Source organism: Varanus komodoensis, unplaced genomic scaffold, assembly GCF_004798865.1.
Source record: "Varanus komodoensis strain SLA01 unplaced genomic scaffold, ASM479886v1 scaffold26, whole genome shotgun sequence".
Classification (NCBI taxonomy): Eukaryota; Metazoa; Chordata; class Lepidosauria; order Squamata; family Varanidae; genus Varanus; species Varanus komodoensis.
In genome coordinates, this window is record NW_025335684.1 from 7,630,213 (window position 1) to 7,657,704 (window position 27,492).

A 27,492-nucleotide genomic window follows, 5' to 3' on the forward strand; every position below is an offset into this window, starting at 1 on the left:
AAAGTTCTATTGGCATCCCCTCTACTCTGGGGGCTTTATTCCTTCCAAGTGCTTCCAGAGCAGCTATCATTCCACTTTCCTCATGTTGCAGGCTCTTCCTCATAGGATTCCCCTCTGAGAGGTTAGAAACATCGAAACAGAGCAAGTCAGAAGGGGTCTCCCGGGCCATCTAGTCTGACCCCTGGCTCCAGCCGACTCCGCTCATGACATGCCCACCATGTGCATGTCTAGCCTATCCTTTAACACCTTCACCGATGGGGCCTGAGGCAGAGGCCCTCCTTCAGGAGCCTTCCTTGAAAGAGATTGGGAGGGTGTCTACCGGAGGAGGGCCTTCTCTGCAGTGGCACCCCACCTGTGGAACACGCTCCCCAGAAAGGTCTGCCTGGCACCAGTGCTTTTTTCCTTTTGGCGCCAGGTGAAAACCTTTTTATTTTCCCAGTATTTTAATTGTTAATTGACTTGATTTGTGGTTTTATATTTATTATTGGATGTTGTGCTACTTTTATCTCTTTATCCTATTTTATTGGTGTTCTTGTAAACCGTTCCGAGACATCAGTGATGGGACAGTATACAGAATGTTCAAATAAATAAATCAAAGGGGATGGGGAGGGGAAAGGAAAACAAACTTGTGAATTGCTTGACGGGATCCTATTTGGGCCAAAAGATGACTTACACTTTTATAGATGAAATACAAAATTCGTAAAATAAATGCTACTCCTACCTCCATGTGCCCACACCCCTCTGATTTTGTCTTTCAGCCATGACCACATCCAGTTCTCTGCTGTGGGCGGTTGATATCTTTGGCAGAGTCTACACGCTTTCTGCCACTGGCCAGTACTGGGAGCTGTGCAAGGATGGGGAGCTGGAATTCAAGCGGGTTTCTGCTGTCAAAGCGTGTTCCTGGGGCCTGGCATGCGACCATCAAGTTTATGTTTACATCCACTCCAATGACGTCCCTATTCGTTACCAGGAGGAAACCTATGAGAATCAGGTGAGGGAAAAGGTGTGAGAGCTCTGGATTGAATGTGCATACAAAACAAGCAAGCAGGGATCAGGGCGGCTTATTTCAAACCGAAATCAGCAAAGGCATCTTTAAAATAGTACACATTTAAGACAGTCCTGAGCATGCTTAGACCACAGGAAGCAGGACTTCATGCTGTCTAAACCTACTGTTTAGAAACAGGAACACAGAAGCACAGTGAGTCAGAAGGGGCCCTTGGGCCATCTAGTCTGACCCCCGGCTCCACTCACGACATGCCTACCCTGTGCACGTCCAGCTTGTCCTTGAACACCCGCACCGATGGGGCCTCAACCACCTCCCGTGGAAACCCATTCCACACCCTCGGGGTCCTGACTGGCAGGAAGTGCTTCCTGGCCTCCAAATGGATCCTGGGCTCCCTGAGCTTTGCTCCGCTGGGGCACGTCCTGCCCTCCTCTGCAGGGGAGAGCAGATCCCTCCCCACCTCCATCTTTAGGAGTGACCCACCTGCCCCTTCTGACCTGTCTGTAGAAGACAGCCCGGTTGTCCTGCAAGTGGCTGCCTGCCTGCAGAACTGGGATCAGATGCACAGTCTTTGCAAGGGCCAGGGCTTGTGCGATCATGCGTGCAGCTTGGGAGACTCTGCAAAGGCTTCCGAGAGATGCTCAGCTTTGCTCTTGGCAGCGGTGATGCCAGCAGTCTTTTCTGTCCTTCCGTTCACGCTTCACCTCTTCCTTCCCACCAAGCAAGCTGCCAGATTAGAATCATCTGGGTTTTCTTAGAATCGTAGAGTAGTAGAGTTGGAAGAGGCCAAGAAGTTCTTCACAGGTTGTTTGTACTTAACTGGGTTCAGACAGCACAATAACCCTCAGTTCCACAGCAACCCACAGTTCAGTAACAACCCATACTTAACCCAGTCTTTGTAGTTTTTTTCCATGTTGCAGTGCAACATATTCTGGGCAGCTGGGTCTGGAACAGGCAATTCAGACCTTCATAGGAAACCCTGCTTCTGATGGACATGAAAAATGCTAGGGTTTGTTGGTCTGTACCAGTGCCACTGAAGTTCTGAACTCCCCTTGGGGTTGTGTAGTCCGTCACCCATCGACCCCTGCCCTCCAGAACGTGCCACTAACCCCCTGTGCAATGTTCTCCCGGCAGCGCTGGAATCCCGTGATCGGCTTCTGCGAGAAGCTCTTACCCAGTGACCGCTGGCAGTGGAGTGACGTGAGTGGGCTGAAGCACCAGAGCCTCGAAAGCTTTGCATTGCCGTCGCCCCACTGGGAGTGGGAGTCTGACTGGTATGTGGATGAAAATTTTGGAGGGGACCCTACAGAGAAAGGGGTAGGTGAACATCGCTTGAAAGGGATCCAATATTCCGGGGAGGGCTGGCGGGTTATACTTGCTGTCACGGGGGTCGGAGTGAACCTTTTCCTGGGCGCCTGGGAGGCAGTGCTTGCATCAGAGCAGTGAGGATGCCCAAGGGCCTTCCTAGGCGATGCTCTTGCTGCCGAACTGCAAAGTTCTATCGCACGGGGTAGAGTCGGTGTTACCCCCTTGCGTTCGCCGTATGCTCAGATCCCTTGCCTTCAGATGGAGGGCAAAGCGGGTGACGTGAAGGGCGAAGGTGCCCAAGGGCGCTCTCAGAGGATGCTATTTTAGCACGGGAATGGTGACGCTGTCCCCCACCAAAACCCTCAGGGTCCCCCCACCCAGCTAGCAAGTTCATTGCTGGGGCATTTCACCTTGCACTCAGAGACATAGACGGGAAGCTGGCCCCAGGGTGACAGTGCCCAAGAGTCTTTCTAGACAATAGAATTTTCACACAGGAACTGCAAAGCTGCAGAGTTCCCTTTAGAGGCAGGATGCCCCTGCTGGTGTGTCTATTCCGGGGGTGTTTCCCCTTCTCCTTGGACCCCAGTGGAGCAATTCTCGCCCTTCCCGCACTGCGACAATGCGTTGGTATGGATCATGATCCTGCCACAGCCATCCTGAACATGACGCCTTTCGGGCTGCAGCTGGGACTGACAGGAGCTGTAAATCCAGAAGCTCTAATGTGCACCGGAGGTTGGGGAAGGCCCTCCGAGAAATCCCGAAGGCTTCAATCCCGACGCCCAAGCTCTTGTTTTAGCCAAATGGTGCTCCCCTCTTTGCCTTCTAAGCGAAGCAAATCCAGATCCCCTCCGACCTCCCTGCAATTTATGCACTGAGATCTCACAGTGTCCACTTTGATACTTTCGTAAAACACAGTATATACATTTGAATCTTGCATATTTAATAAATGAGATAAACCTCCAGCTCTAGGCCAGATGTGAAGTCTAAAAAAGAGCCCACCTTTACAGGGATAAGGTTAGTGTTGCAGTAATTCCACATCAGCTTTCTCTGCCTTTCCTCTGGCAAGCTCTGTTTCCTGCCTTTAATGGAGTCTTTGAAAATGGTTGCATTTGAAGCGTGGTAGTGGGGGAGGACTTTACAGGTATCCTAGACAGAAAGAAAAACAAGCGGGTCCTTGATCAAGTCAAGCCAGAGCTTTCCCTGAGAGCAAAAATGACAAAATGGAGGCTGTCCTTCTTTGGGCACATCATGAGAAGGCCAGACTCCCTGGGGGAGAGCCTCACGCTGGGGAAAGTCCAAGACAGAAGAAGAGGAGAAAGACAAACTAGGAGATGGATGGACTCCATCATGGAAGCCCCAGTCTCAAATTTTAGAGGAACTCAGCAGGGTTGTCATAAACATTTGGACGGCTTTCACTCACAGGGTCTCCATAAGTCAGAGACGGCTTAACAGCACGTAAAATCAACAAGCCCTCTTTGTCATTCTGACTGAACAGAGACCAAACTGTGACTTAGTTTCAGTGAGCTCTTATCAAAATAAAGCTAGATCAGAAACAATGTAATTTAGCAAGCTGGGTTTGCTGCCTCCAAAAGGGCTTCTGTGTTTTGAATTACACAATGGGACTTCAGGAAAGACTGTTTCTTAGCATAGTGCAACCTTGTAATTAAGCCAAGAAAGTTTGCTACTCTGCATTGTTTGCAGCTTTGCTTCTCGACCTCAAGCATCTTGAGAAAAAGGCATTTTCTGCCGCTGTCCTTTTAAGTTCTTTATTCCTTTGTTTTAAGGGCTGGACGTATGCCATCGACTTCCCAGCCACCTACACCAAAGACAAGAAGTGGAATTCCTGTGTGAGGCGTAGAAGGTGGATTCGATACAGGAGATACAGATCAAGGGATATGTGGGCAAAGGTATTAGCTTTTTGTGGGTTGGTTTTTATGGTATATCTGAAGGTGATGACGTGGATTCAAGACTGTACTACCTGCCATGAGAGACGCACCCTTTCAGTGATGGCACACCAGTTTGGAATATTCTCTTCACAGATAGGCATCCTCCTTGTTACTCTGTGGATGCTGGCTGAAGACAGCTTCATTCTTCCTAGTTTTAAAAGAATATTGTATATTACTAATTCAGCTCTGTTTCTGTTGCTACATTTCCTCTGCTCAGGGGGGGACTCTATTTTAGGTTGCACTTTCCTGGGTTTGGTGGAGCTTTATTTTATGTTTTTGTATGTTTTTCTAAGTTGCCAGTCAAGATTTAGTGGAAGAGTGATCTGGATATAACGATCCCAGTCCCGGAGCACAACGGGTCTGCCGGAATTCACACATGCCTCGTCCCCACTCCATTCGCCCTCACTGCCGTCACTCTGTCTTGCCCTTACCCTTTTCACCCTCCTCTCCTCAAACTAAACTAATGCCCAGGAATGTTTCAGAGGCCCAGCACCAGCGTTGATCAGATCAAACCAAAATTCCTTCCAAAACTTCTGAACCCATCCAGGAATCCTGGCTCTTAGTCTTTTCCCCTCTTCTAACCTGTTCCCTCCCCGGAGGATCCTGGGGCCCCAGCCTCTGTGCCCTGAGTGGCTTTTCCTGGCCAAAAACCAGGAAAAGCCACTCTTTGAACAGATTTTCTGGTTCCTGCCGTGGAAGCCCCATGCCTGGAATATCCTAGAGAGCATTCTGAGGATGCTGCCAGAGATGCTCTGGAACTAGGCTTTTTTGGTAGGAACCATAGAGCCAGCTCCCAGAACAGCCATCTGTGTGTGTGTGTGGTGGGTCACCACACAGAGGCTGGGGGGACGATCAGCAGCTCACGGGCTGCGTGATTTGCACCCCGACTCAAAGCAACTGCCTAGGCCAGTGATAGCGAACCTTTTAGAGACCGAGTGCCCAAACTGCAACCCAGAACCCACTTATTTATCACAAGGTGCCAACACGGCAACAAAACCTGAAAACGGAGGTTTTCATTTAGAAAAAACACCTCACAGCCAATCCAAGCAAATACATGTATATATATGTATCCTTGGCAGCGCACTGACTGGCCATGCAAAAGGTTGGATGAGTTGTGGCTAGTGAGTTGCGGCTCGTGACATCATTGCCTGGCGCCACCACTCCTTTCCAGGCATGCGCATGGCCCCTGTGTGCGCTCTTATCCGATGCTCGGGTGCTGGGGCGATGCTGGGGCAATGCTGGGGCGACTTGGCTCGCATGCGGCACATGAGCCATAGGTTTGCCACCACTGGCCTAGGCCGACAGAAGAATAACGCTAAGCTTTCCTTTCTTCCCCTCTTCTCCCACTGCTCCAGATTCCATCCCAGGAGGACTCTAAGAAGCTTCCAGACCCTTTCAACGATCTCTCCGTAGGGGGATGGGAGATTTCTGATGAGCCGGTGGGACGCCTGTCCGTCTGGGCCGTTACTTTGCAAGGGCAGGTAATTGCTTTGTCATCAGGAGACATCCGTGGTCCTCTAGTGTATCACCAAGGGACAGTTGTCCACGCGTACCTGGCTTAGATTGGGGCAGAGAAACCACGGACCCCCTTTTGAAAATCCCACCAACTTTGGTCCGCAGCCACCGCTGTTGCAGGAATGAGATCCATGGTGCGTTCCAGCCGAGGTGGTACAGGCTGCAGTGAGCAGACAGCTTCCCATTCTGGTCGAGGCCTTCTGGGTGGAAGGAAGAATTGTCCAAAGGAGGGATGGGGAACAGATGTTGGAACTGGTTCATTCATTCATTCATTGTCTTTATAACTTGCTTCGTTCTTCTGGCAAGAAACCCAAAAGGCCTCTTGCTCTCCATTTCATCCTCACAATAACCCTGTAAGGTAGGAAAGGCAGAAAATCTGTGACTGGCCCAGTTCGTGCCTGAATGGAGACTGGGACCCAGATTTCCTGAGTCCCAGTCCGATGCTTTAACCAGTATACACCACTGGCCCTCAGCAGCCACGGAGGCTGGAAGCTGGAACTGTTGGCTCTGTCCCGGCAGCCTGCACCCGGAAGGCGAGTCCAGAACCCCAGCCAGCTCTGCTGATCCTTCCCTCCCAGCAAAGCATCTGACGGCTCTCTTTCGCTCCTCAGGTCTGGTACAGGGAAGGTGTCTGTCACCACAACCCAGAAGGTTCTTTCTGGTCCCTCGTCCCCACCCCTGGTGAGGCCGTGCAGATCAGCTGTGGACCCTATGACCTCCTCTGGGCAACGCTTTGGGAAGGACAGGCGATCATCCGGGAAGGGATCGACCGGAACAACCCTCAGGGCAAGTCCTGTTTGTGGCCGCAGACCAGCATCTTTCTATTCCATGGAGCACAACCAGGGTTTAAGTGAATGTCGCTGCTTTCACTTTCGACAGGAATCGCTTGGACAATCGTGGAGCCTCCCGTGCCAGAGAATGGAATCTTGCATGTGTCTGTTGGTGTAAATGTGGTTTGGGCAGTTACCAAGGACAGAAAAGTAAGTGGCATTGGGTGTCGCAGTCCATCTTTCCCTTCATGTTGTACTGGCCATGTGCCAAGTCCTCATGAAGAAGAGCAGGGAAATCTTACCAGCTGCTCCCCATGACCACAGCAGTATCTCCCTTCTCCTAAGAAATTTTCCCTTCTGCACATGCTTCTCCAGTCTTTCTAAATCTTCATTAGAACACAGAATAGACTATTGAGAAGAGAAACAAAAATAACAGTTATTTTATACCCAGCTTACTTCTAGAATTTTCTGCCACAAAATATGCTGACCACAAACTTAGATAAATTTTAAAAATGATTTGTAGAGATAATTCTGCCATATTAGCATTATTTACACTATCTGCTAAGAATGGAGCCTCCATGTGTAGGAGCAATCTACCAGAGATTATCAGATACTGGGGATAAACACCAAGGAGAAACTGCTACTCTTCCTGCCACTTTCTGGGAGGCATTTGATTGTAAACTGGCTATAAAATAACTAATGGAAAATGTTTTAATAGGAAGAGGAATATTTTGGATTATTGCTAAATCATCAGTATGATTAAGAAACCACAGAACGTTAGCATTGGAAATGATCTTGATGGTAATTTAGTCTAACCTCCCCTGTACAATGCAAGAATCTTGCAACTTCTGATCTAGCTGATTTTCTTTTAGTCAAGAGCCAAGGTCAATTTCAGAGAATTTCTGTGGCCACATTCCAGTGGAAGAGGGCAAAAGGGGAAGTAGCTGGCTCCATATTACAAAAAAAAAAAAAAAAAAACAAGAAAAAGCTTTTTTTTTTTTTTATTTAACACTCTTCATGCTAGCAACAAATCCTCAGGAGAGCTATTTCAACCTTTTATGCTGGGGAAATGCATAAAAGTTGGGAGAAAACAAGCCATCTGGCAAGGATCTGAAATGTTCAGTTTTGTATAAATGCTGTCACTTTGAATAATTTATTCCAGTTGCAGGATCAGATGAGGGGGGGCCTTTATTGCAGAGAGACAAAGCCTTTACCACTATTTGGGGTATCTTTTTGTCTCAGGTCTGGTTCCGAAGAGGTGTGAATTCACACAATCCTTGTGGCACCAGCTGGATTGAAATGGTTGGCGAGATGACGATGGTGAGCGTAGGACTGAATGACCAGGTGAGCCTCCCGTAGGGACAGTGACCCCTGGCACGCAAGCGGCAGGTTTGCATGGATGCCGAAGCAGTGAGACGGATCAGTCCTGAGGGGCATGTCGAGTTTTGCTAGTCAGGGCAGGCAATGCAACACTCTTCATACGACTCTCGAGAAAACGAACCAGTAAAATCACCACCACTGGTGCATCTTGTTTAGGCGTGTCATAAATTTTAAACTGGCAAAATTAAAACATTAAAGGACTTCACAGAGTTAAACTTTCTTTTAAAACACACTCTCTCTCTCTCTCTCTCTCTCTTTCACACACACGTATACAGATTTTGAAATTTGAAATATTTCTGCATAAGACGACAGCTTCAACCACAAATAGTATGTGGTGCAAAAAGGAACATGGATCCTTTTGGGATCCCCAGCTTAATATGAGCCAGCAAGTGCGATGCAGCAGCTGAAACAGCAAACACGGTCTTAGGTTGCATTTACGGAAGCATAGCGTGGAGATTATGGGGTCATGTTTGATTAAATAGGGCTGCATTAGGAGTTCTGTGTCCGGTTATGGGTGTCTTGCTCTAGAGGAGACACCAAGTTGGAGCCCCCCCAGGAAAGAGCAACCGGAATGATGAAGGGTGTGAAACCAATTCCTATGAGGAATGGCTTGAAAGACCTGCGTATGTTTGGCCTGCAGCAGAGAAGGTTTTAAGGGGTTGCATGAGAAGGGTCTTCAAATATTGGAAAGAAGATGGAGCAGACAGGTTATCCGTGGCTCCCGTGGGCAAGACTGGAGCCAGTGGGTGGAAGCAGATTTTAGCTAGACGTTAGAGGACATGTTCCGATAGTAAGCGTTGTTTGGCGGGAGAACAGCCTGCCTTTGGCTGAGGGGCTGGTGGGTTCTCCCTTGGTGGAGATATTTAGACGGGACTGGCTGGACGTCGTCGTTACTCCTCAGTGGAGAGCCCTGCTTGGAGCAGGGGGCTGGACTAAATGATCCCTGAGGACCCCACACTGTGATGCAACTTGATGGATCAGGACCATCACGTAGGGCAAAGGTGCTGAAACTCTTCCAGCTTGAATTCCTCTCTGGAGAAGTTCTCAGTCGTGCAATGCTTGGGACACTGGGTTGAGGTTTCTAGTCCTGGCTGAGGAATTAATGCACTAAATGGTGAACGGAGAAACTAGGCCAGGTGCATACACACACGTATGTATGTATGTATGTATGTATTTTGCAGTTCTGCAGGCCTTTATTTCACACCCAAATGCCAGAAACGATGAGAAGTTGTGCTTCACCATTTCCACATCTGTGGAACCATGCACAGTTTGGGCCTTATGCGAAATGCATGTAGCTTCCAGGCCATTCTCCTCAGGACATGTATCTAGTTTGCCCTGAGTTCCCCCCCCCCACCCCCCGTAAGCCCTTCTTCATGTTTTCCACCTGCCCCCTCAGGTCTGGGGAATCAGCAGCGAGGACCGAGTGGTGTATTTCCGCCAAGGCGTCACGCCGAGCGAGCTGAGCGGGAAGATGTGGAAAGCGATCGTGTGCAGCACAGACAGTGACCGTTCACAGACCGGCAGCTCGGCGAGTCTCCTCAGGTACCCATAAACCCAAACAATTCAAAAGGGTGGCAGGAAACGGAGGCTGAGAGATTTCTGGAGTACCCCTGCTAAGACCGCTGTGCCTTGGCAGGGCATTTTGATGTTTAGAATGGCGGAGAAATGCCACAGCAGCTGGGAAGCCACTGAGTGATACGTGGCTGGAGAATGAGGTGGAGCCAGGGAAGGGGGCGTGGGAATGAGAGGTCCCCAGGCAGGCCTGACTGGGTGGGATCCGGCAGGCCCCCCCCCCCGCCCACACCTGAGGTTCTGCTCTTCTGATCTAAATTGGAGGACTCTAAGGTAAAACTGTCTCTGCAGGGACCAAAAAGGCAGGCCTGCCAGACTGGCTGGGGATATTGGGAGCTGTAATCCTACCCATCTGGAGGAGTGATGTGAGGCCTGCCTTCCTTCTCTCCTCGCCCCTCTCTCCCACTCCCCAAAGCGCTGGCCACTTTTTCACAGATGACATCAGAGAGCAAGCCAGCTCCATATTCCCGCTGGACGGGGAGCTTCCCCCTGAGGGGGAGGCATCCCTGGCTCTGGGGGATGGCCACGTTCCCAGACGCGGCATCCATGAAGATGGCAACAACCACGCCCACCCTGTCGCCGATCCGACTATCTCCCCTCTGGACGAAGCCAGCCCTGCTCGGGCGGAAGGGCTCAGGGATGCTCCAGAGAAGCCCGTCCCCAATCAAGACGCCCGTCCCGCTGAACTGCAGTGGGCTGACATCGACCTGAAGGAGGCGAGCCGGTCAGCTGCAGCAGCCGCGAGCTCCCTGGCCGAGACCTCGAGCCTGTCTTCCTTGGGCACGTTGTCCGTGGGCATGGAGGAGCACTTCGTGGCAGACGGGCCTCCGCTCTGGGTCTGGGTCTCCGGCGGAGGCTGCCTGGTGGAGTCGCACAGCAGCCTGAAGTGGTTCACGGCACCCGCAGGTGCGTGCCGTCCCTAGCCTCACCAAAGCGGTGGGTGTCGACCCTCACTCGGCCCCAGGGCACCCTCCCATCCAGAGTTTTCTGTGCCGAATGCAAAGGAGGGGCGTTCGCATTGCGTCAGTTTTGTAGACTCGCCTACATGCAATTCCTTGTCGCCTGGGGTGACCAGAGGAGTGCTCCAGGGCAAGACAAGTCTGCTCTGCTGGCAGCAGCTCCAGGTAGCCGGGAAGAATTTTCTCATGGCCCTGCCCTCGGAATCCTGGAGTTGGAAGGGCCCTTGGAGATCACCTGTTCCAATCTGGTAGCCTCCCTCCAGATGCATGGGACTGCAGTTCCCATCATCTCCCTGAGCCAGGGGAGGGTCCAGGGTCCAGGGTCCAGCACATGCAGAGAACACCAGGTGGGCAAGGCTGATCTAATTCAGTGTCCTCCATCCCCTGCTCAGCGCCGGCTTTGCAGTAGCAGGTGGTTGCCCAGCCTTTGCTTGAATATCCGCTATCTTTTACCAGATCAAAAGCCCCCCTGGGCCAATATTGCCTGCACTGGCTGACAGCAAGTCACTCGGTCTCTGGCACAGATTTTTCCCCCTTGCCTGCTTCATGATGCATTTTTAACGGGAGACCTCAGGGACCTGATGTGCAGGCTTCTGCATGCAGCCCGTGTGCCCGTCCCAGTCCGAGTAGCAAAATGGCAGTTCTGTGTCAACTAATGCTTTTCCCCTTCTCTGTCACAGCCTTATCCTCCTCTGGCCAGTCCCTCTCCTTGTCCATCACCCCAGCCCAGACCGCCGTGTGGCGGAAACAGATCTTTCAGCAGCTCTCCGAAAGGACCCGGCGGGAGCTGGAGAACTTCCGGCACTACGAACAGGCTGTCGAGCAGGTAAAGGCGAAACGGCATTGCCTTTTCCCGGGAAGGGGAGTTGGCTTCCAAAGGACCTCCAAGGCGACCTAGAGGAGCCCCTTCGACCTGATCTCCACCGATCCACTGGGGGCGCACTGCTCCCGGGGCTGCAGGGAGCAGAATGCCCCTGGGCCCCAGCGCCTTCCAAAGTGATCCAGGTTGCTTGCTGATGCTCCATTTTATGCTGGAGCAGTTAGAGCAGAAGAAGGGTTCTGGGGCTGGATCGGGCTGAAGGTTCCCACCGTGCCCCGTCATCTGCCTGCAGGATCATACAAGCAGGGCAAGAGTGTAACAGCCCCCTCCTGCCAAATTTCCCAGCAACTGTATACATCGGAATTCCATAGAAGAACTCTTTCTATGCTGTTTATTTATTTATTAGATCTGTTGGAAGGCTGCCCATTAGCAGCACGTTCTTTGAGCTATGCGCTTCATGAAGACGCCTTTCTCTTTATCTCTCCTGAGCCTCCCGCCCGTCAGTTTCATGGGATGAGTCCATCTGGTCCTAGGATTATGGAAGAAGGAGAAAAATGTTTCCCTCTCCACTTTGTCCTTACAACCCACGATTTTGTCCTTACAACCTTGTCATGTGTCCCTTTGCTCACCGTTTTTCTAAGCTAAGCAATTTCAGCTGTTGTAAGTGTCCCTCATTAGTGATGTTCTTCCAGCCTCTGGATCATTTTAGTCCCATTCTGTGCCCCCTTTCCAAGGCTATAATGCCCCTTTTCATGAAGGGAAACCCAAATTATACACAGTAGACTAAATGCAGCTGCACCAAAGATTTATAGAACAGTCTGATCTTGGCAGTTTTTAGTTTCAGTTCCTTTCCTAATTATGCCTGAGGTGGAGTTTACCTCTCTCACAGCACCTGCACACTAAGTTGGCATTTTCATGACGGTGCCTCCTGTGACCCCAGAATCCCTGCAACCCCAAAATCTCTTTCTTCATCAGCCACTATTTTATTTGTTTATTTATTTAAACAACTTCTATGCCGCCCCCTTCACATACGCCTCGGGGCGGCTTCCAATGGGGTGGCTGAGACTACTAACTCAGTTCCCACCAGCTTATACTTGAAGTTAATATTTCATGCCCCAACATTCTGTAATTTAGCCACAAGGCATGAGAGGCATCCTTCCGTTTCCATCTCTCCTGATTCTTCCCCCCTTTGGCTTTGTGGGGTGGTCCCCACTGGGTTCTAGGATTAGGAAAGGAGAAGGCCCGAGAGCTTCTCCGGTCTCGGCTTTCTTCACACCATTTTGGTATTGTTGTTTTGCGCCGATCCTCTTGCATAGAAAACGGGAGATGAAATTGCATTTGGTTCTTCAGGGTGTCTCCTCAACCTTTTCCCTTGTGTGTTCCTTGCCTCTAGTCTGTCTGGGTGAAAAATGGCACCTTGCAGTGGTGGAGAAACTGGAAGCCGTACCGCTGGGTGGATGTGCGGGTGGCCCTCGAGCAGTTCACGGGGAATGACGGTGTGCGGGACAGCATCCTCTTCATCTATTACACGCACGGTGAAGAGAAGAAGGTACGAGCGAGGCACGGCCTCTGCACGTCGCGGTACAGCCAGGGTGGGGAATGCCAGGCCCGGGGCCCCCTGCGACCCTCGTGCAGTCGCATCCGCTCAGCTGACCTCACCTAATTTCCCCCACCTGCTGCGGGTTTGATGGCTTCCCAACTTCTTCTTGTTCTCCCCTGATTCTGAAAGACTGAAATGACAAGGGGCACTCTGGAAAAGTTTTAAATCAATCAGTCAATCAATCAATCAATCGACAATAAGAGCTTTACCCTCGTTGAGGGTCACTCGTGATGTAAGAGCTTAACTCGTGACTTTCGAGCTTTAAACGTTTGAGTTATGTCAGTTCTTAAGTCTCGTTTCCTTGAATGGTTTTAGACCACTTTACCTTGTTGTACCTTGAAATTTTAAACTTTTAAAGTTGTGCGTTTTCCGTAATTTTATGTTTTTTATTGCATTTGTATTTTTATTGCATTTCTTTTTCTGCATGTGTGAGAAATTGCTGTGAACTGCCCAGAGAGCTTCAGCTGTGAGCAGTATAGAAATAAAGTTAATAAGGATGATAGCACAATATCTAAAATATACTAGATTTTTTGGCTCTGCAGCTTTGTGTTTGGCCCCTTGTTCTGCTCTCCTTTGGAACGTGGCCGTGAGAGAGCATTGCTGAAATAGAATAAACCAGACATCTGTTTTGCTCCAGCTAGATCTTGGCTTTGCATTACTAGCAAGCCAGGAATGGTGGCTTATTTTTTTAAAGCACTCAGGTTTGGTAAACTACAATTCAATTGCAATTCCCAGCATCCTTTACCATTGTCCGCGGTGCCCAAGGCAGAAGGATGCACCTACTCCATTTCGCCACATGCTTAAAAACAGAAGAATCCCAGATTGAATCTTTCGATCGGTGCCCCTCCGTTTAATACCATCTAGTTCTGTTGCACATGTGCTTTTCTTCCAAGTACGTCCACGTGTTCCTCAACGAGGTCACCATCCTGGTTGAAATCCTGAATGAAGCCAGGCACTCGTTTGCCCTGTACACGGCAGAGAGAACGAAGCAGCGCTGGCCCATCCAACTGGCCGCGGCCACGGAGCAAGAAATGCACGACTGGGTGAGCTCACGGACCAACGGCATCTTGGGAGTGCTCCACGCTTTGAAACGCGCGGCACTGCGAGTGAAGCCAGGCTCTGTCTTTGGAGCGCTGGGGTTGTTTATTTGCTTATTTATTCATTTCTACTTCTATTCCCCCCACCCAATAACTTGAAGGGTTCTCTAGAAGTCCATTTTCACCACATGGGGGCCTTTTCATAAAAATGAGTGTCTGTATTTATTAAAAGCTTTTATATGCCATCCTATCATATAAAAATCTCAGGACGGCTTACAGGACGGCTACAATGTAAAAGACAACCATTTCCAAGAAATGAATTAAAAACAAAACAATGTATAAAACAAAACCATAAACAGTAAATCACAAAACATAACAAGAGCAACTAAACGTTAAAAACTGTTGATTTTAAAATGTTGTTTAAATAAAGTCTTTGACCTAGCACCGAAAAGAGGATAGGCTCGGTGCCAGGCGTCCCTCTCTGGGAAGTACATTCCAGAGTCTGGGTGTCACCGCAGAGAAGGCCTAGGAAGCTTTGTAGGAGGAGGATTCAAAGGGTTTTACAGACACTGGGCAGCTTGTGGGTTATTTTGGTCCCGGGAGGAGGCTGCAACTTCAACCCAGTGCCCACAGACACTGCCGCTCATCATGGGTTGTTTAACCCACGGGTTGTTTAACCCATGATGAGCCACAGCACCTGTGGGTACCAGGGTGAACGTGGGGCTCCTTTCATTTGGCCCCTTGACCTACCTTTCAGGGTTGTTGTGGGGATCAAATGGGCAGAGGACTGTGTGATCCAGCTGGGGTTTCTTGCAAGGGGCCATCAAGGTGAGAGAGGATTGTGCCACTAGCAAATGCCGTGTTCCCTCTGCCTGTGCCGAAACCTTTGCTTCCCCCAGCTGTCTCTGCTCAGCATGTCCTGCTGCGAAAGCCGGCAGATCCAGGGGCCCCCCTCCCCTCAGGCCATCTGGTCCCTGACCTGCAAGGGAGACATCTTCGTGAGCGAGCCGAGCCCTGGCCTGGAGGCGGCGGTGTCCCCGGTGCCCTGCGACCAAATGTAAGCACCCTTGGCTTAATCCTCGCTTGCTGACAGGGCCTCTCTCTGTGGGCCAAGCGACAGAGAGAGCGCTCTCTTGTGCATCGTGTCCCGCAAGCCGTGGCAGAATTGCAGTGGGAGGGCCCGCAAAGCAGACTGAGAAGAGGGGTGGGCCGTTGTCCCATTCTGCAGCTTCAGGGGTCCCTGCAAGAGTGGGTTGCCCAGCCCCAGAGCCAGCCCCACAACTTCACGGTGTGAAGCTCGGGGAAGAGGTCTGCAGTCCTGCTCTTCAGAAGCAAGGAAGAGGGCCGTTTGTTAAACCGCACTCTGATCCCTACACCGTGGTGCATCTTAGGTGTGGTTTAAAGCGGGAGTCCCTGGCTTAGTAGCAAACAGGGGCACATAGGGAATGTTTAGACAATGTGTGGGTGCTGTCCCAAAAGGGCTGCTAGGGGGTGAGGGCTTGTTGCTTCACAAAATTGTTTTCTGGATTATTGCTGTAGTAGAAAAAGCAGGGAAATGAAGAAAAAGCTGATTAGGTAACTTGGCAGCTCATCCTGTTTCAGCACAGAGCAACAGTCGAATCTGACACCCCAGAGCTCAATAGTCCACTGAGAGGCAGTGCACTGTAGTGGTTACAGCCGGGTGCAGCACCTCAAGGAGGTCCAACTCCTGCCTTGCCTTCCAAGGCTCCCAAAATGGCTTTGCCTCCTTTCCCCGGCTGCCAGTGGCTGGGGGCACTTCCTTGCTGTTGCGCAGCACCCCCACTGCTAAAACAGGCTGGCTTGCTCGCCGTGCTGGTGCTTAGGGTCCGCCTCTTTTGCCTTTGGCCTGCCCCTGTTTGCCTTGGGGCACACCCACCCTGCAGTGCAGTCCCAGTGCATCTCCAAATGAAATTCGGCCCTAGGCTGAAAAAGGTTCTGCACCGTGGATTAGAGACCCTGACAAGGACCAGGTCCTCCTACATCCAAGTCTTTTCCAGACCCTGAAACTGAAGGCATCTCTCCCGGCTTAACTTACCTTTAACAATAAACACGAGTGGGGAGGAGAGAGGCGGATGCTACCCTTAATTTCTGCTGTGGAGGATGCGCCAAAAGAGAACGAATGCGCACCTTTTCGGCACAGTGCCGCACATCCTGGATGGAGACTGAGCACATTCCCGTGTCCCCCACAGGTTCTGGCGCCAGGTGGGGGGGCACCTCCGACTCATCGAATGCAACAGCCGTGGCATCGTTTGGGGTGTGGGCTATGACCACGCCGCCTGGGTCTACACAGGTGGATATGGAGGAAGCTTCTTCTCAGGTAACACAGCCCTCGGCTTGACTCTTACAGGCCCATTTGCCATGGCAAAATTTTTGGCTCCTCCGTGCTGCTTTTCACATACTGTGTGGCCTGTTCGATGCATTACGTAAGCCAGCACTTGCACGAAAAGGAAGCACCACAAAATGTTAAAAACTCAGCCCTAAACAAAAGGGACATGCATAACAAACAGGAAATAACAGCGGACTGGTCCTTGCAGGTTTGGCAAGCAGCAGTGATAACATCTTTGCGCAGTCTGATGTGAAGTGTGTCTACATTTATGAGAACCAGCGATGGAACCCGGTCACCGGATACAGCAGCAGGTAAGTGGACCGATCTTCTCGGGATCAGCCCATTGGGGCGAGCTCGGCTTTCTTGGGAAACTCCTTGGGGTTGAGTGTCCTGTGTCCCTAGAAAGAAAAGTGCTTGGCCAGCCAGCTGTGGTATGTCTTTGCCCCGTATGCCGAGCTCAGCTCCTGAATTCCAGTTTCAATTTGTAGGGCAAGCCAGTGGTCAAAACACCTGTGATGCTTTGCATGAAGCCATCCTGCTCCCGCTCTCCATGGGGATGCCAGAAAAGAAAGCTCCCAGTTGTGATTTTGGTTTTCTCCAGCTCGAGGGCAGAGGCGAGGGCAAATGTCAATGGCAAAAGCCAGGTGGAAAAGTTTAACTACTCCAAGAAAGACTTGGTGCTCCCAATTCCAATTGGGGCCTTGCACATGCCGAAGGAAAGGAAAACATCTGGATTTCACTGGGATTCAAGACAGCATTTATTTATTTATTTATTTATTATTTATTTATTTATTTATTTATTTAAAAATTTCTATGCCGCCCCATTCGCCAAAGCCTCGGGGCGGCTTACAAAACAACAGTTAAAATATAAAACACTAAAAATATAAAACACATTAACATTATAAAATAAGTCGCCCTGGCCGAAGAATTAAGCAAATAATATTAGCAATTAAAATGACGTTTGAATAAAAAGGTCTTTGCCTGACGCCGAAAAACAAATAACGACGGCGCCAGGCGGACCTCTCTGAGGAGTGCATTCCATAGATTGGGCGCCACCGCTGAGAAGGCCCTCCTCCGGGTACTTGCTCTCCTAATGTCCTTCACGGAGGGCTCCCGGGGAAGGCCTCTCCCGCAGATCTCGGGGGGCGGGCGGGCGTATATGGACGTAAGCGCTCCTTCAGGTAGCGTGTGGCTTAGGTCTCTCAACCCATTTTTAGCACAGGCTTTGCAAAACTGCCTCTCCATATAAGCATGTGAGAAGCTGGGAGGGACAGAGGTTGTGACGGTTCAAGCTCTTAAATCCAATGCATGAGCAAGCGAGGGAAAGCTGGAAGCCTCTCCCTGATGGGTGGATAGATACCAAATTTCACCACATGAGGGTGCATGGAGAGAAAACATTTGGATTTGTATCGGGCAGGGATGGAATGAAGCTCCAGAGTTGCGCTGCGGTCACTGGAAGACACGTCTGTTTTCTTGCATGCTGTCCAATTTATCTGTGTACACCTGTGTGGTTTGGGAACCCAGTGTGGGGAAGTGGGGGGAGAGCTGGCAGCCCCAAATTTCAGGACAGTGTGCCTAGATCTTGAAAGTGTGCACCAGTCCAGCAAATAGATTGTATCGACAGAAGTTGGACAACGGCACAGAAGTGGGGGTGGCTGGCATAAGCCAACGGGGTTTCTGATGGGGTGTGTGCCTGTTCCGAGAGTAAAGATTACTGCCCGTTGTGGGTGCCGCTGCTCTAAACGCCTTGCTTCCGATGCTTGCGGAGCATGTATGGAATTAGATGCCGAGCATTGTCCCTGTCTTCCAGGGGCCTGCCTACGGATCGGTACATGTGGAGTGATGCTTCCGGCTTGCAGGAGCGCACCAAAGCCAACACCAAACCCCCATCGCCGCAGTGGTCCTGGGTGCGTTTAATCGGTTCCGGAAATGGGGCTCCTAGGAGGGGCAGGGGCCCGATCCCTCCTTGTCCTGATCAGGGTGGTTGTGTGCAAACAGGTCGTTGGACTTCCTCGTCTCTGCTCTGAAAGGGAAATGAAGAACGCTGGTTCTGTTAGGTCCCCTGGCTTACACATCTGGGAAGGGACCTGCTTCTTAAAATCTTCCCCAGCAAAGCACCCTCAGGCCTCCGAGTCGGTCCTCCCCGGAGAGCAGCATTTCATACAATTCTCTGTTTCTTTTCATGTTCCAGGCATCTGACTGGTACATCGATTTCAGTGTTTCGGGAGGCACAGATCGGGAAGGCTGGCAGTATGCGGCGGATTTTCCAGCGTAAGGATTTCTCCCTCTCCTCCGAATGTGGCGCATGCTGGGGAGGGCTGGCTGAGGAAGGCCCCGGTCTCTTCCACGCACCTTCTGGGCAGTGGGGGCCAAACTCCACCTAAATATCTCATACACGCCTCCCTCTCTGTGTGCCTTCCCACCCTTGAGATCAGAGGCAGAGGTCCTTCTTTGGGAGCCCTCCTTGAAGGCGATCAGGAGGGTGGCTACCCAGAGAAGGGCCTTCTCTGTGATGGCGCCCCGACTGTGGAATACGTTCCCCAGAGAGGCTTGCCTAGCACCAATGCTTTATTCCTTTTGGCGCCAGGCCAAAAGCTTTCTATTTTCCCATTATTTTAATGTGTAATAGGTTTTAATGTGGGTTTTATCTATTGGGAAGTTTTGGTTGCTGCGACCTATTTTATTTTGTCGTGAAACCATCCCGAGACGCTTGCAGTGGACGGTATAAGAAAGCTTTAAATAAATAACTAAAGCTGCAAGGGCTCTGAAGCAGTAACGGGACACGTGGCACTGTCCGTTTGCTGACCCCATCGGCCCTGGTGCGCAGAGCGGGTGCCACAAGCAGCCCTTTTGTTCGAGAAAGAGCACAGAAAAGCGAATTCTTATCTCTGCTGATGGACAGCCTTGAAGATGCTGTCTTCCCTCTTCCGGCAGGTCTTATCACGGCCACAAAACAATGAAGGACTTTGTGCGGCGGAGGCGCTGGGCCAGGTGAAACATTTCCACGTCCAACGTACTTCGGGCACATTCAGGCGGTTCGGGGTTTCTGCCATTGCACGTACATCCTCCTCTTTGCTTCGCGCATCCCTCGTGCCTCTCATCCATCCCTGCTCCATTTTGGAACTTAAACTAAAGAACGTCGGAGGATGCGGAGATCATTGAGGTCTTCCCTCTCTCAGGACATCCAGCCAGCCTCTCAGCCAAGGCAGAGTGGGAACTGCAGGATGTTTTCTGCCTGAATATGCATAGGATTGTGCCCTTAATCACGACAGCTTCACCCCAGTGATCACCACCATGTTCCCTTATAATGGGGGTGCAGAACCTCTCTCAACCCAGGGGCTGGATTCAGTTTGGGAGACGTGCCCAGGGGCTGCACGGGGCTGAAATCAAAAGGTGCTGGCCAAAATTTCCAGTGTATTTTTGCTTGCTGCCGACTGAGCAAAAGTACTTGGGCGTAGTTTGCACCTTACTCATGGTTCGGGCTAGCGAATGAAGGGTTAAAAAATACATGCAGGAGGAAGGAATGCTTGATATTGCAATCTACCCCCATAGATATCTTGCTGGGCATAATTAAAATAATTAGAGTTTTTCACATAGGTGCTGGGCCTAACGCAGTCATGACCCTTTCAGGAGCCTCTCCTCCCAGTCCTTGTTTCGGCAATACAGCCCCCTGCTTCTGCGATTGTAATGGGGCTGCCCAGAAATTGCAGGATTCCGCCTCTCGGCTTTCCTTTGGACCAAAGGCCAGTGTTAAGGTGCTAGCCCCTGCAGAGGCAAAGATGACTCAGACGCGTCTGGTCAGCTCTGAGAAGGAACCGAGCGTCTTCTCCTTTCCTTCCTTCGGCTTCACCCACCCAGCCGCACATTCCGTATTAAAGCGCGTTCGCTGCCCTGCTTCAGTGTTTGCCCAGTGCTGGTGCTGCGTCATGCGCTTTCTCTAGTGCCTGGGCTCTGCTAATCGGTAAAACACACATCCTTTCATTAACTGCTGGAAGCCTGTGACAGCGATTCATCGCCTGGCTGCCGGTTAGTCTCTGAGGCTGCGTATGCAGACCGCCGGGCCCTGGAGCATGAGTTCCTGGGGCGCGGGGAAGACCCAACGGGCCTCCAACGGTTATGAATCCCGCCTCTGCAAACAGTGCTTGGGTCGGCCTTTAGTTCAGGAGCATTTGTCTGCCGGCATCTGGCCTCAGCCTTTAAGGATTCCTGTACTGTTGTGCGCTGCCTTGTGAGGCAATTTAAGCTACTTGGCAGCTTGTAAATACGTAAATATCCCCCTGCCACATACTTGCAGTGATTCAGATAGTGGTTCCCAGGAACAATAAACCAACTGTTTAGAGAGAACGCTCCTTAAAGTCAACATTTCATTTTGAAACGCAAATTGTGCATTAAAACAAATCCCCCCCTCTTCCCCCCCGCATCCCCACCTCGCTTCTGTCTCTCCAGGAAATGTAAAATCGTCACTACGGGACCCTGGCTGGAAGTCCCTCCAATTCCCTTGTGGGACGTGTCCATCATCCCCTGCTTGCCCGCCACCGAGGAAGAGTTTGTTGCGCTCTGGGCCATCAGTGACAAGGGCGATGTTCTCTGTAGACTGTGCGTCACTCCCCAGAACCCGGCCGTAAGGGTCTCTCCCACCCCCACCCCCCCTCTTTCCTCCCCTGTGTGCGCCACAAACGATGCTCCTTTAAAAGCCGCCGAGCCAGCATGGCCTGGAAGCGCTGGAGTGGGACCTGGGAGTCCGGGTTCAAGCCCTCCTTTGATGGACCGAGCAACTCTGGGCAGTTCTCGACTGTCGCTCTAACGCAGGTCAAAGGGTGGTCGTGAGGATACAGATGCAGGGCAGGATTCGACATCCCCCCCTCCCCCTGAGTCCCTTGTAGCAAAAAGGCAGGAAGTAAATATAAATAAATACATATAATAAATATAGACTGTTAAGAAAAGCGATAAGGGGTATAAACGTGCACAGTTCAAATGGTTTGATATTAAAAATGCGGGTGTCCTGACAAAAGACATTTGTGTCGCAATAATAGTGTATAAAATCTAAATGCTAACATTCGGAAAAGACACAACCATCTAAATGAAAAGAGTTAAAATTGCAGTGTAAAATCCTTTCCTCAACTGTAGTTTGTATTGTGTTTGTTTTTCCAATTGCTCGTTGTTGTGTGCGCCTTTTTACAAGGCTACAGCATTGTAGCATTTTGACATTTAGGTTTTATACACTTGGGTTTTTAACTTTTGTGAATTTGCTCCTGTAATTCATGGCAAGGGAGCCCACTGTTTCGGGGTTGCAGACAAGGGTCCTTCAAGGGCAGATCTTTCACACTAAAATAATTCCCTGTCCCAGCTGAAATCCATGCAGTTTCCAAGGGTAATTCACGGGCATCCGCGAAGTATCTTGGTCTACGTTTGCCCTGAGCTCCAGCCAGGAGGCCAGTGGGTAGAAGTGATGGGAGATGTAGTACCAAACAATGGGAGAGACGCCAGGTCAATTGTCCCGTAAATTCACCCAGCTAGGATTTTCTGATCCCGTCTAGAGGGCTGCCCTTTTTGGCAGTGCAAAGGAGTGTTTGCAAATTAAAGCAGCAGCGCGAGTCAGATAGAGGGTCCAAGAGGCAAAATGGCAAAAGCGAGAAACCTGCCCTTCAGCAGTCGGAGGAGAGGGGATGCGAGCTGGAGAAGCAGGGGGACAGGATGTGGCTTACAGGACTCGGGTTCAACACCCCTGCTCTTGTCTTTTTGCCCAGGAATCACAGGAGTTTTGTAACCACCCCCTTATTGTATTTATTTATACTTGCATTTATATGCTGCTTATACCAACATGTTCCAGTGGAGCAAAGCTCAGGGAACCAAGTTTACGGTGGATGCCAGGGAGTACTTCCTAATGGTTAGGACCCCCAGGGTATGGAATGGGGTTTCTTGGGAGGTGGCTGAAGCCCCAATGGTGAGGGTGTTCAAGGACAGGGTGGACATGCACATGGTAGGCATGTCATGAGTGGAGCCGGCTGCAGCCGGGGGTCAGACTAGATGGTCCGGGAGGCCCCTTCTGACTCACTCTGTTTCTAAGTCTCAAGGCGGCTATTCTCTCCCCCCAGGGAACATCTTGGCTACACGTGGGGACAAACCAGCCTTTTGTTTCGGTCTCCATCGGCGCTTTTCACCAGGTCTGGGCCATTGCCCGAGATGGCTCCGTGTTCTACCGTGGTTCGGTATCCCCAAATCAACCAGAAGGTAACTCAGTGGTGGTTTTATGGTTTACCTTCCGTTGTTCCAGTCTTTGTGTCTGTAGAGATGAGATGTTGGGCCAGCCGTGGCCTTCTTTGCATCTTGGTGGCCCACTTGTGCCTGGGCTGTTCCACTTCAAACATGGCCCAACTCTGAACCTGCCCCGCCAAAATGGTTCACCACACATAGAAAATTCACAAGAGTGGGAAATACTTGTTTCATTCAACGCAGAAGAGCATTCCTGGGAGTCCCCCAGCTCCAGCCTGAACTGGTGCAGCCCTGACACAGACTGACCACCTCAAAGCAAGTGATATCAGCCAGCAGGGTTGTGCTAGCAGGGGATGATGAGACTTGTCATCCAAACGATCCAGAGTTAACTCTAACTTAAGCCCTTGGAAAAAGACTGTGGAAACAGGCTAGGCTTTAGGAGGCTCTGGGTTGGATTCAGATTTAGTCCTCCTTTGCAGACGTCTTGAAATCAGTGGGACTTAAAGTTAGTTATGAGTGAACTTGTCTCGAACAGCGTTTCTGTGAGAATTTCTGAACCTTCCGCCTTTGCAGCTAAGACGAAACTTGCTCTGGCTGGTTGTACTAACATTGTGGGCTCTCTCCAAACACCCCCGTACAGGCGACTGCTGGTACCACATCCCTTCTCCACCGAAGCAGAAGATCAAACAGGTCTCTGTAGGACGGACTTCCGTGTTTGTGGTGGACAAAAATGGTGAGAGGTGGTTTTGCCCTTGTTCACTTGTAACACTGGGGTCACGTCTGCCTTCAACGGTTTTATTATTTATTTAAAATGTTTATATACCGTCCACTACCAGGTCTCCAGACAGTCTTACGATAAAGCCGATCGAAGCATAGCATCCAAATAAGTTTTTTTATACAGTAACATCTTAAAATCACAATCAAACTGTAAAATGCTGGGGAAATAAAAAGGGTTTGGCCTGGCAATGGAAAGAATAGTGTGTCAGCTCCAGGCGAACCTGTCTGGGGAGCAAATTCCAGAATTTGGGCGCCACCACAGAGAAGGCCCTTCTCCGGGTAGCCACCCTCCTAATCGCCTTCAAGGAGAAATGTTCCCCTCTTCCTCCAGGGTCAACACAAAATGGGGAGGAGTCTTGGGTTTATTAAGACACAATGCTCTGTATTTTCGGGCAAAGAAAAGTCCTGCCAGTGTCTAAACACACAGAAGATTGTGCCTAAAAATTTTGCCAGAATTGCAGTCAGTGCAAAAACAGAGTTGATATTCTCTTGTCCACCTGTACTGGCATTGATACAGTTCTCTTCCACACATAATTATATACTTCATATACCTTGATCTATATTCTGTTGCCTGTAATTAATCATCCTGATATACTCGGCTGGCCTTTCTGAATTATGAGGCAGAGCCTGCTTAATAGCTTCCCGGTGGCAGGATCCGGGCTTTGGAAACCTTTCAGCTGATGGCAAGGTGGCCTTTTTTAAACCCCTCTGGAAAACCTGTTTGTTCACCCTTCCCCTGGCTCAGCACTGAATTACTCATACTGCTCCTCCTTAGCCTGTTCTGATACATCCTACAATTTTCAAAGCAGTTCCAATTACATTTTAAAAACAATGTATTAATATTTTAAGTATGGTTTTATACGAATCTTTTAAACGTGCTTATACGTAAGCCGCATTGGGATTTTGTTACACTTAACGCTATATAAGTACTCCAAATGAGTGGATTGCTATCGTGCTTTCTAGGAAACCTGTGGTATCGTCAGGGCATCACACCAAGCTACCCTCAAGGAACCAGCTGGGAACACGTTTCAAACAACGTCCGCAAAGTTTCCGTCGGCCCCTTGGACCAGGTCTGAGGACAGCGTTTTAAGAAACCAGGGCTTGTGACAGAAGGGGATGACCAGGGGGTAACCCCATACATGTTTATACAGGAAACTATCCCATGGATCCCGCCCCGCTGCCTGGGAGATACTGCGAGTGGCAAAAGGTTTTTCCAGCACCTTTAGCTTTCTTTAATTTGATGGTGCTCCTGTGCTGGAGCAGGCCCCATATTTTGATTCTCCCTGCACCAGAGTATCAAAATGTGAATTGTTAACTCTAGGCTCGGCTGGATTGTGCAAGGGAGGCAGCATGAAAGTTCAGTGTGGTCCAGCTTGTGGGGAAGCTAACATTTCCCGGTTTAGTGCTCTGTGCGAACCCTGAGAAGCAGCTCAAGGGACACAGCAACCCACTGCAGGCCAGGCCTGGAGGCAGAGACAGACAGGGGGCTCTCCTGCTGTGGCCTGCCCCTGAGATTTTAAATATTTGTAGGCTGGTGGGGTGGGGGGTGTTTCGAGCTTTGGACAGGGCCCCGGGAGAGCCGGATTCTAGTCCCTGCTCGGCCATGAAGCTCAGTGGGTGACTTTGGGCCGGTCTTTCCCCCTTAGGCTGATCTTGCTCGCAGGGTGGTGGTTGTGAGGATAAAATGGAGCTTTGTAAGCAGCTTTGGGCTGCTTGCAGATGGGCTCTGAGTGCAGTGTAATAGATCAATAATGCTGATAGAATCGCCGCCACCATCACGGTGTAAATCTCCTCCCCAGCTCCTTACAAAGAGAGGGATGGCACAAAAGCTGGGGAATGCCGAACTGCTGGGGGTCAAGCAGAAGGGGCGGGTCAGGGAAGGCCGCCTGGCCTCCTGGTTGGACGGGCTGGACTGGGACTCCTGCCGCAGATCCTCGCATTGGCCGCGTGGGCCCCCGCTTTCCCTCTCCGCCCAGTCAGCACCCAGGAAGCACACGGAGGGAGAGCACCTCTGGGCTCAGCCCACCCCCTTTTTCCACACTGGGATGCTGGGGATGGGCTCACACTGGTTTGTGCAGGTCCTGAGCTGTGTAGGAAGGAGCGATGGTCTGCAAGACCCCTTGCGTTGCGCCCCTCTCTTCTAGGTCTGGGTGATAGCTGACAAAGTCCAGGGGAGCCACAGCTTGAGCTGTGGGACGGTCTGTCATCGGACGGGAGTCCAGCCGCTGGAGCCCAAGGGAATCTCCTGGGACTATGGCATTGGGGTGAGTACCCCGAACCCCCGCAGAGCCCACACCTCCCATCCCTGTACGGCACGCTAAGAAAAGGTGTCGCTTTGGAGAATAAACTTCCAAAGGGTCTGGGTTTCACCAGATAAGCGCGAAGAGACTGCTGCACCGACCCAATTCTTTCGCACATTTTGCGGATGTGTTTCTGCAACGGACGAAGCTGCATGTCTGTCCTTTGCACTGGTGAATCCAGCTGCCTTCCAGCGGTTGCAGTCTACGCAGCCTACCTTTTCGCTAATATAACACCTGGGTCAGTGGGGCTTCAGTGTAATAGCAGTGAGAGCCGGCGCGATGTGGCAGTCGCAGTGCCGGTCTGTGAGACGGGAGAGCCAGGTTCGAGTCCTTCTTTGGCCCTGGAACTCATTCCGTGGCTTTGGGCAGGTTCACCTACTTCACAGGGTTGTTGTGGGGGTCACACAAAGAGGAGGAAGATGATGGAAGCCACCTGCACTGCCCCAAAGGAAAAAATGGGGTATAAATGCGATGAATAAGAGTCGTTTCCAATCTCATCCCATCCTGGCCTAAGAGCTACCGGGGAGGCAAGTCCCTTCCTTTGCTTGGGTGAGAACAAGGGCTGTGTTGTCGCAGTGCCTCCCTTGGTCTCCTGGTATTTTGACTGCTGCTTCTGCTTCTCCATCCTGGGAAGCTGCTGTGGAAATTCATTTGGAAAAGGGGAGCAGAGCCCCGGTGGCACGCCAGCCCCTCCTCCTCCTGCTGGCCGTAGGCGTTTTCTACAGACGGTTTGGTGGCCGCCTGGCTTTCGTGCCATTTCCCTCCCCCCCGCCATTCTCAAAGGGTTAAACGCCTCGCCTAAGGTTTGGCTTAGGGCAGTAAGAGCTTTAAGGTAAGGCACGCTGGTACTTTGGCCCACCCCTTTGCGTTGGGCCCCGCCCCCTCGCTCTTAGCTCCACCTCCCCCTGGCATAACCCCGCCCAGCTTCTCTGCAGTGGAATTCTTCCCCGTCCGTCAAGCCATCTCTCGCATCCCTGCTTCCTCTAGGGCGGCTGGGAGCACATCACTGCACGAGCCAATGCAGCAGAGAGCTTCAAGCCGGGATCCAGGGAAGCCTCCGTGGAACCTCCCCCTGAGCCCCGCGAGGCAGAAGCCAAGGAGAACGGCCCTCCGCGGCCCTCCCTCTTCGTGGATTTGGCTCAGGGCTTGGACAAGAACGCCGTGCAGTGCTGAGCCCGCCCATCCTTCCCTTGGGAATGGCCTCCACACGTTCTCTCTTTCTGTGCCCCATTCCATGCGCCCCGGGTCATGCGAAGACGCCTGGAACCATCTTGGCCCTGAAACGCGTTCCTTGCCCGTGAAGGGAAGGAGGAGGGAGTCGTGGTGTGTCGGACTGGAGCTGCGTGCAGCCCCTCCTCAGATCAGTGGGGCCTTTGGGGAGGAGGCGGGGGACTGGGGACCTCCACCAAAGCCCATTAAAACAACGAAGGAGCTCCGCATTCCCTTGGCGCTCTTCTGGCTGAACTGGAATTTCCCATGTGAATGTTTTGCGGGGGAGGCTTTTTGTGGTTCCCTTAGTGATATTTATTCGGCACGACGCTGCCAAATCTCCCCATCACACTGGATCCGTCCTCAGAGTCTTTGCAAACTGAGATGAATGTGAATAGATCCCTTGGGTATTTATTTGTGTTGCTTTGTTTGGAGGGAATGGTGCTTAATGTTCTTTTCCTGCAAATCCTTTCCGGTAGTATTTGCGGACTCCAGTGGGTCAAGGGGCAGGACATCCGGTGGGTGGGAGCCACGCTCCCTTGGAAGGGTGTCTGGTCTGAGCCGAGCCCATTCCTGCATCCTCCTTAGGGCACCTCTTCCCCCTGCCCAGTACCCACTGGGCTGGCTCTAAAAGAGGAGCAAAACCGCACGATTCCATGCCGAGGGACACTGGCCAGCACCTGCCTGTCCCTGTGCCAAACGTCACCCAGGAAAATCGCCAGCATGACTGAGCTTC

General features: G+C 51.1%; 1 protein-coding gene across 6 annotated transcripts in view; it reads left to right on the plus strand.

Annotated features, from left to right (window-relative positions):
• Nucleotides 1-27,492, plus strand: part of TECPR1 (tectonin beta-propeller repeat containing 1) — a 29,411-nt gene extending 1,919 nt beyond the window's left edge. The window contains exons 2-25 of one of the 6 annotated variants that reach the window (XM_044433353.1): nt 759-991; nt 2,138-2,320; nt 4,096-4,218; nt 5,613-5,738; nt 6,384-6,558; nt 6,652-6,752; nt 7,785-7,886; nt 9,319-9,464; nt 9,910-10,400; nt 11,134-11,279; nt 12,667-12,822; nt 13,767-13,916; nt 14,810-14,967; nt 16,121-16,248; nt 16,466-16,568; nt 18,068-18,164; nt 18,449-18,528; nt 19,192-19,248; nt 20,704-20,878; nt 22,353-22,488; nt 23,111-23,203; nt 24,211-24,317; nt 24,399-24,454; nt 25,392-25,512. In XM_044433353.1, coding sequence (XP_044289288.1) covers nt 759-991; nt 2,138-2,320; nt 4,096-4,218; nt 5,613-5,738; nt 6,384-6,558; nt 6,652-6,752; nt 7,785-7,886; nt 9,319-9,464; nt 9,910-10,400; nt 11,134-11,279; nt 12,667-12,822; nt 13,767-13,916; nt 14,810-14,967; nt 16,121-16,248; nt 16,466-16,568; nt 18,068-18,164; nt 18,449-18,528; nt 19,192-19,248; nt 20,704-20,878; nt 22,353-22,488; nt 23,111-23,203; nt 24,211-24,317; nt 24,399-24,454; nt 25,392-25,401 — 3,332 coding nt within the window. In that variant the 3' untranslated portion in view covers nt 25,402-25,512. Of the gene's footprint in view, nt 1-758; nt 992-2,137; nt 2,321-4,095; nt 4,219-5,612; nt 5,739-6,383; nt 6,559-6,651; nt 6,753-7,784; nt 7,887-9,318; nt 9,465-9,909; nt 10,401-11,133; nt 11,280-12,666; nt 12,823-13,766; nt 13,917-14,809; nt 14,968-16,120; nt 16,249-16,465; nt 16,569-18,067; nt 18,165-18,448; nt 18,529-19,191; nt 19,249-20,703; nt 20,879-22,352; nt 22,489-23,110; nt 23,204-24,210; nt 24,318-24,398; nt 25,513-26,534 lie in introns of those variants that run through there. The other 5 variants (XM_044433350.1, XM_044433351.1, XM_044433352.1 and 2 more) reach the window with 5 other exon arrangements.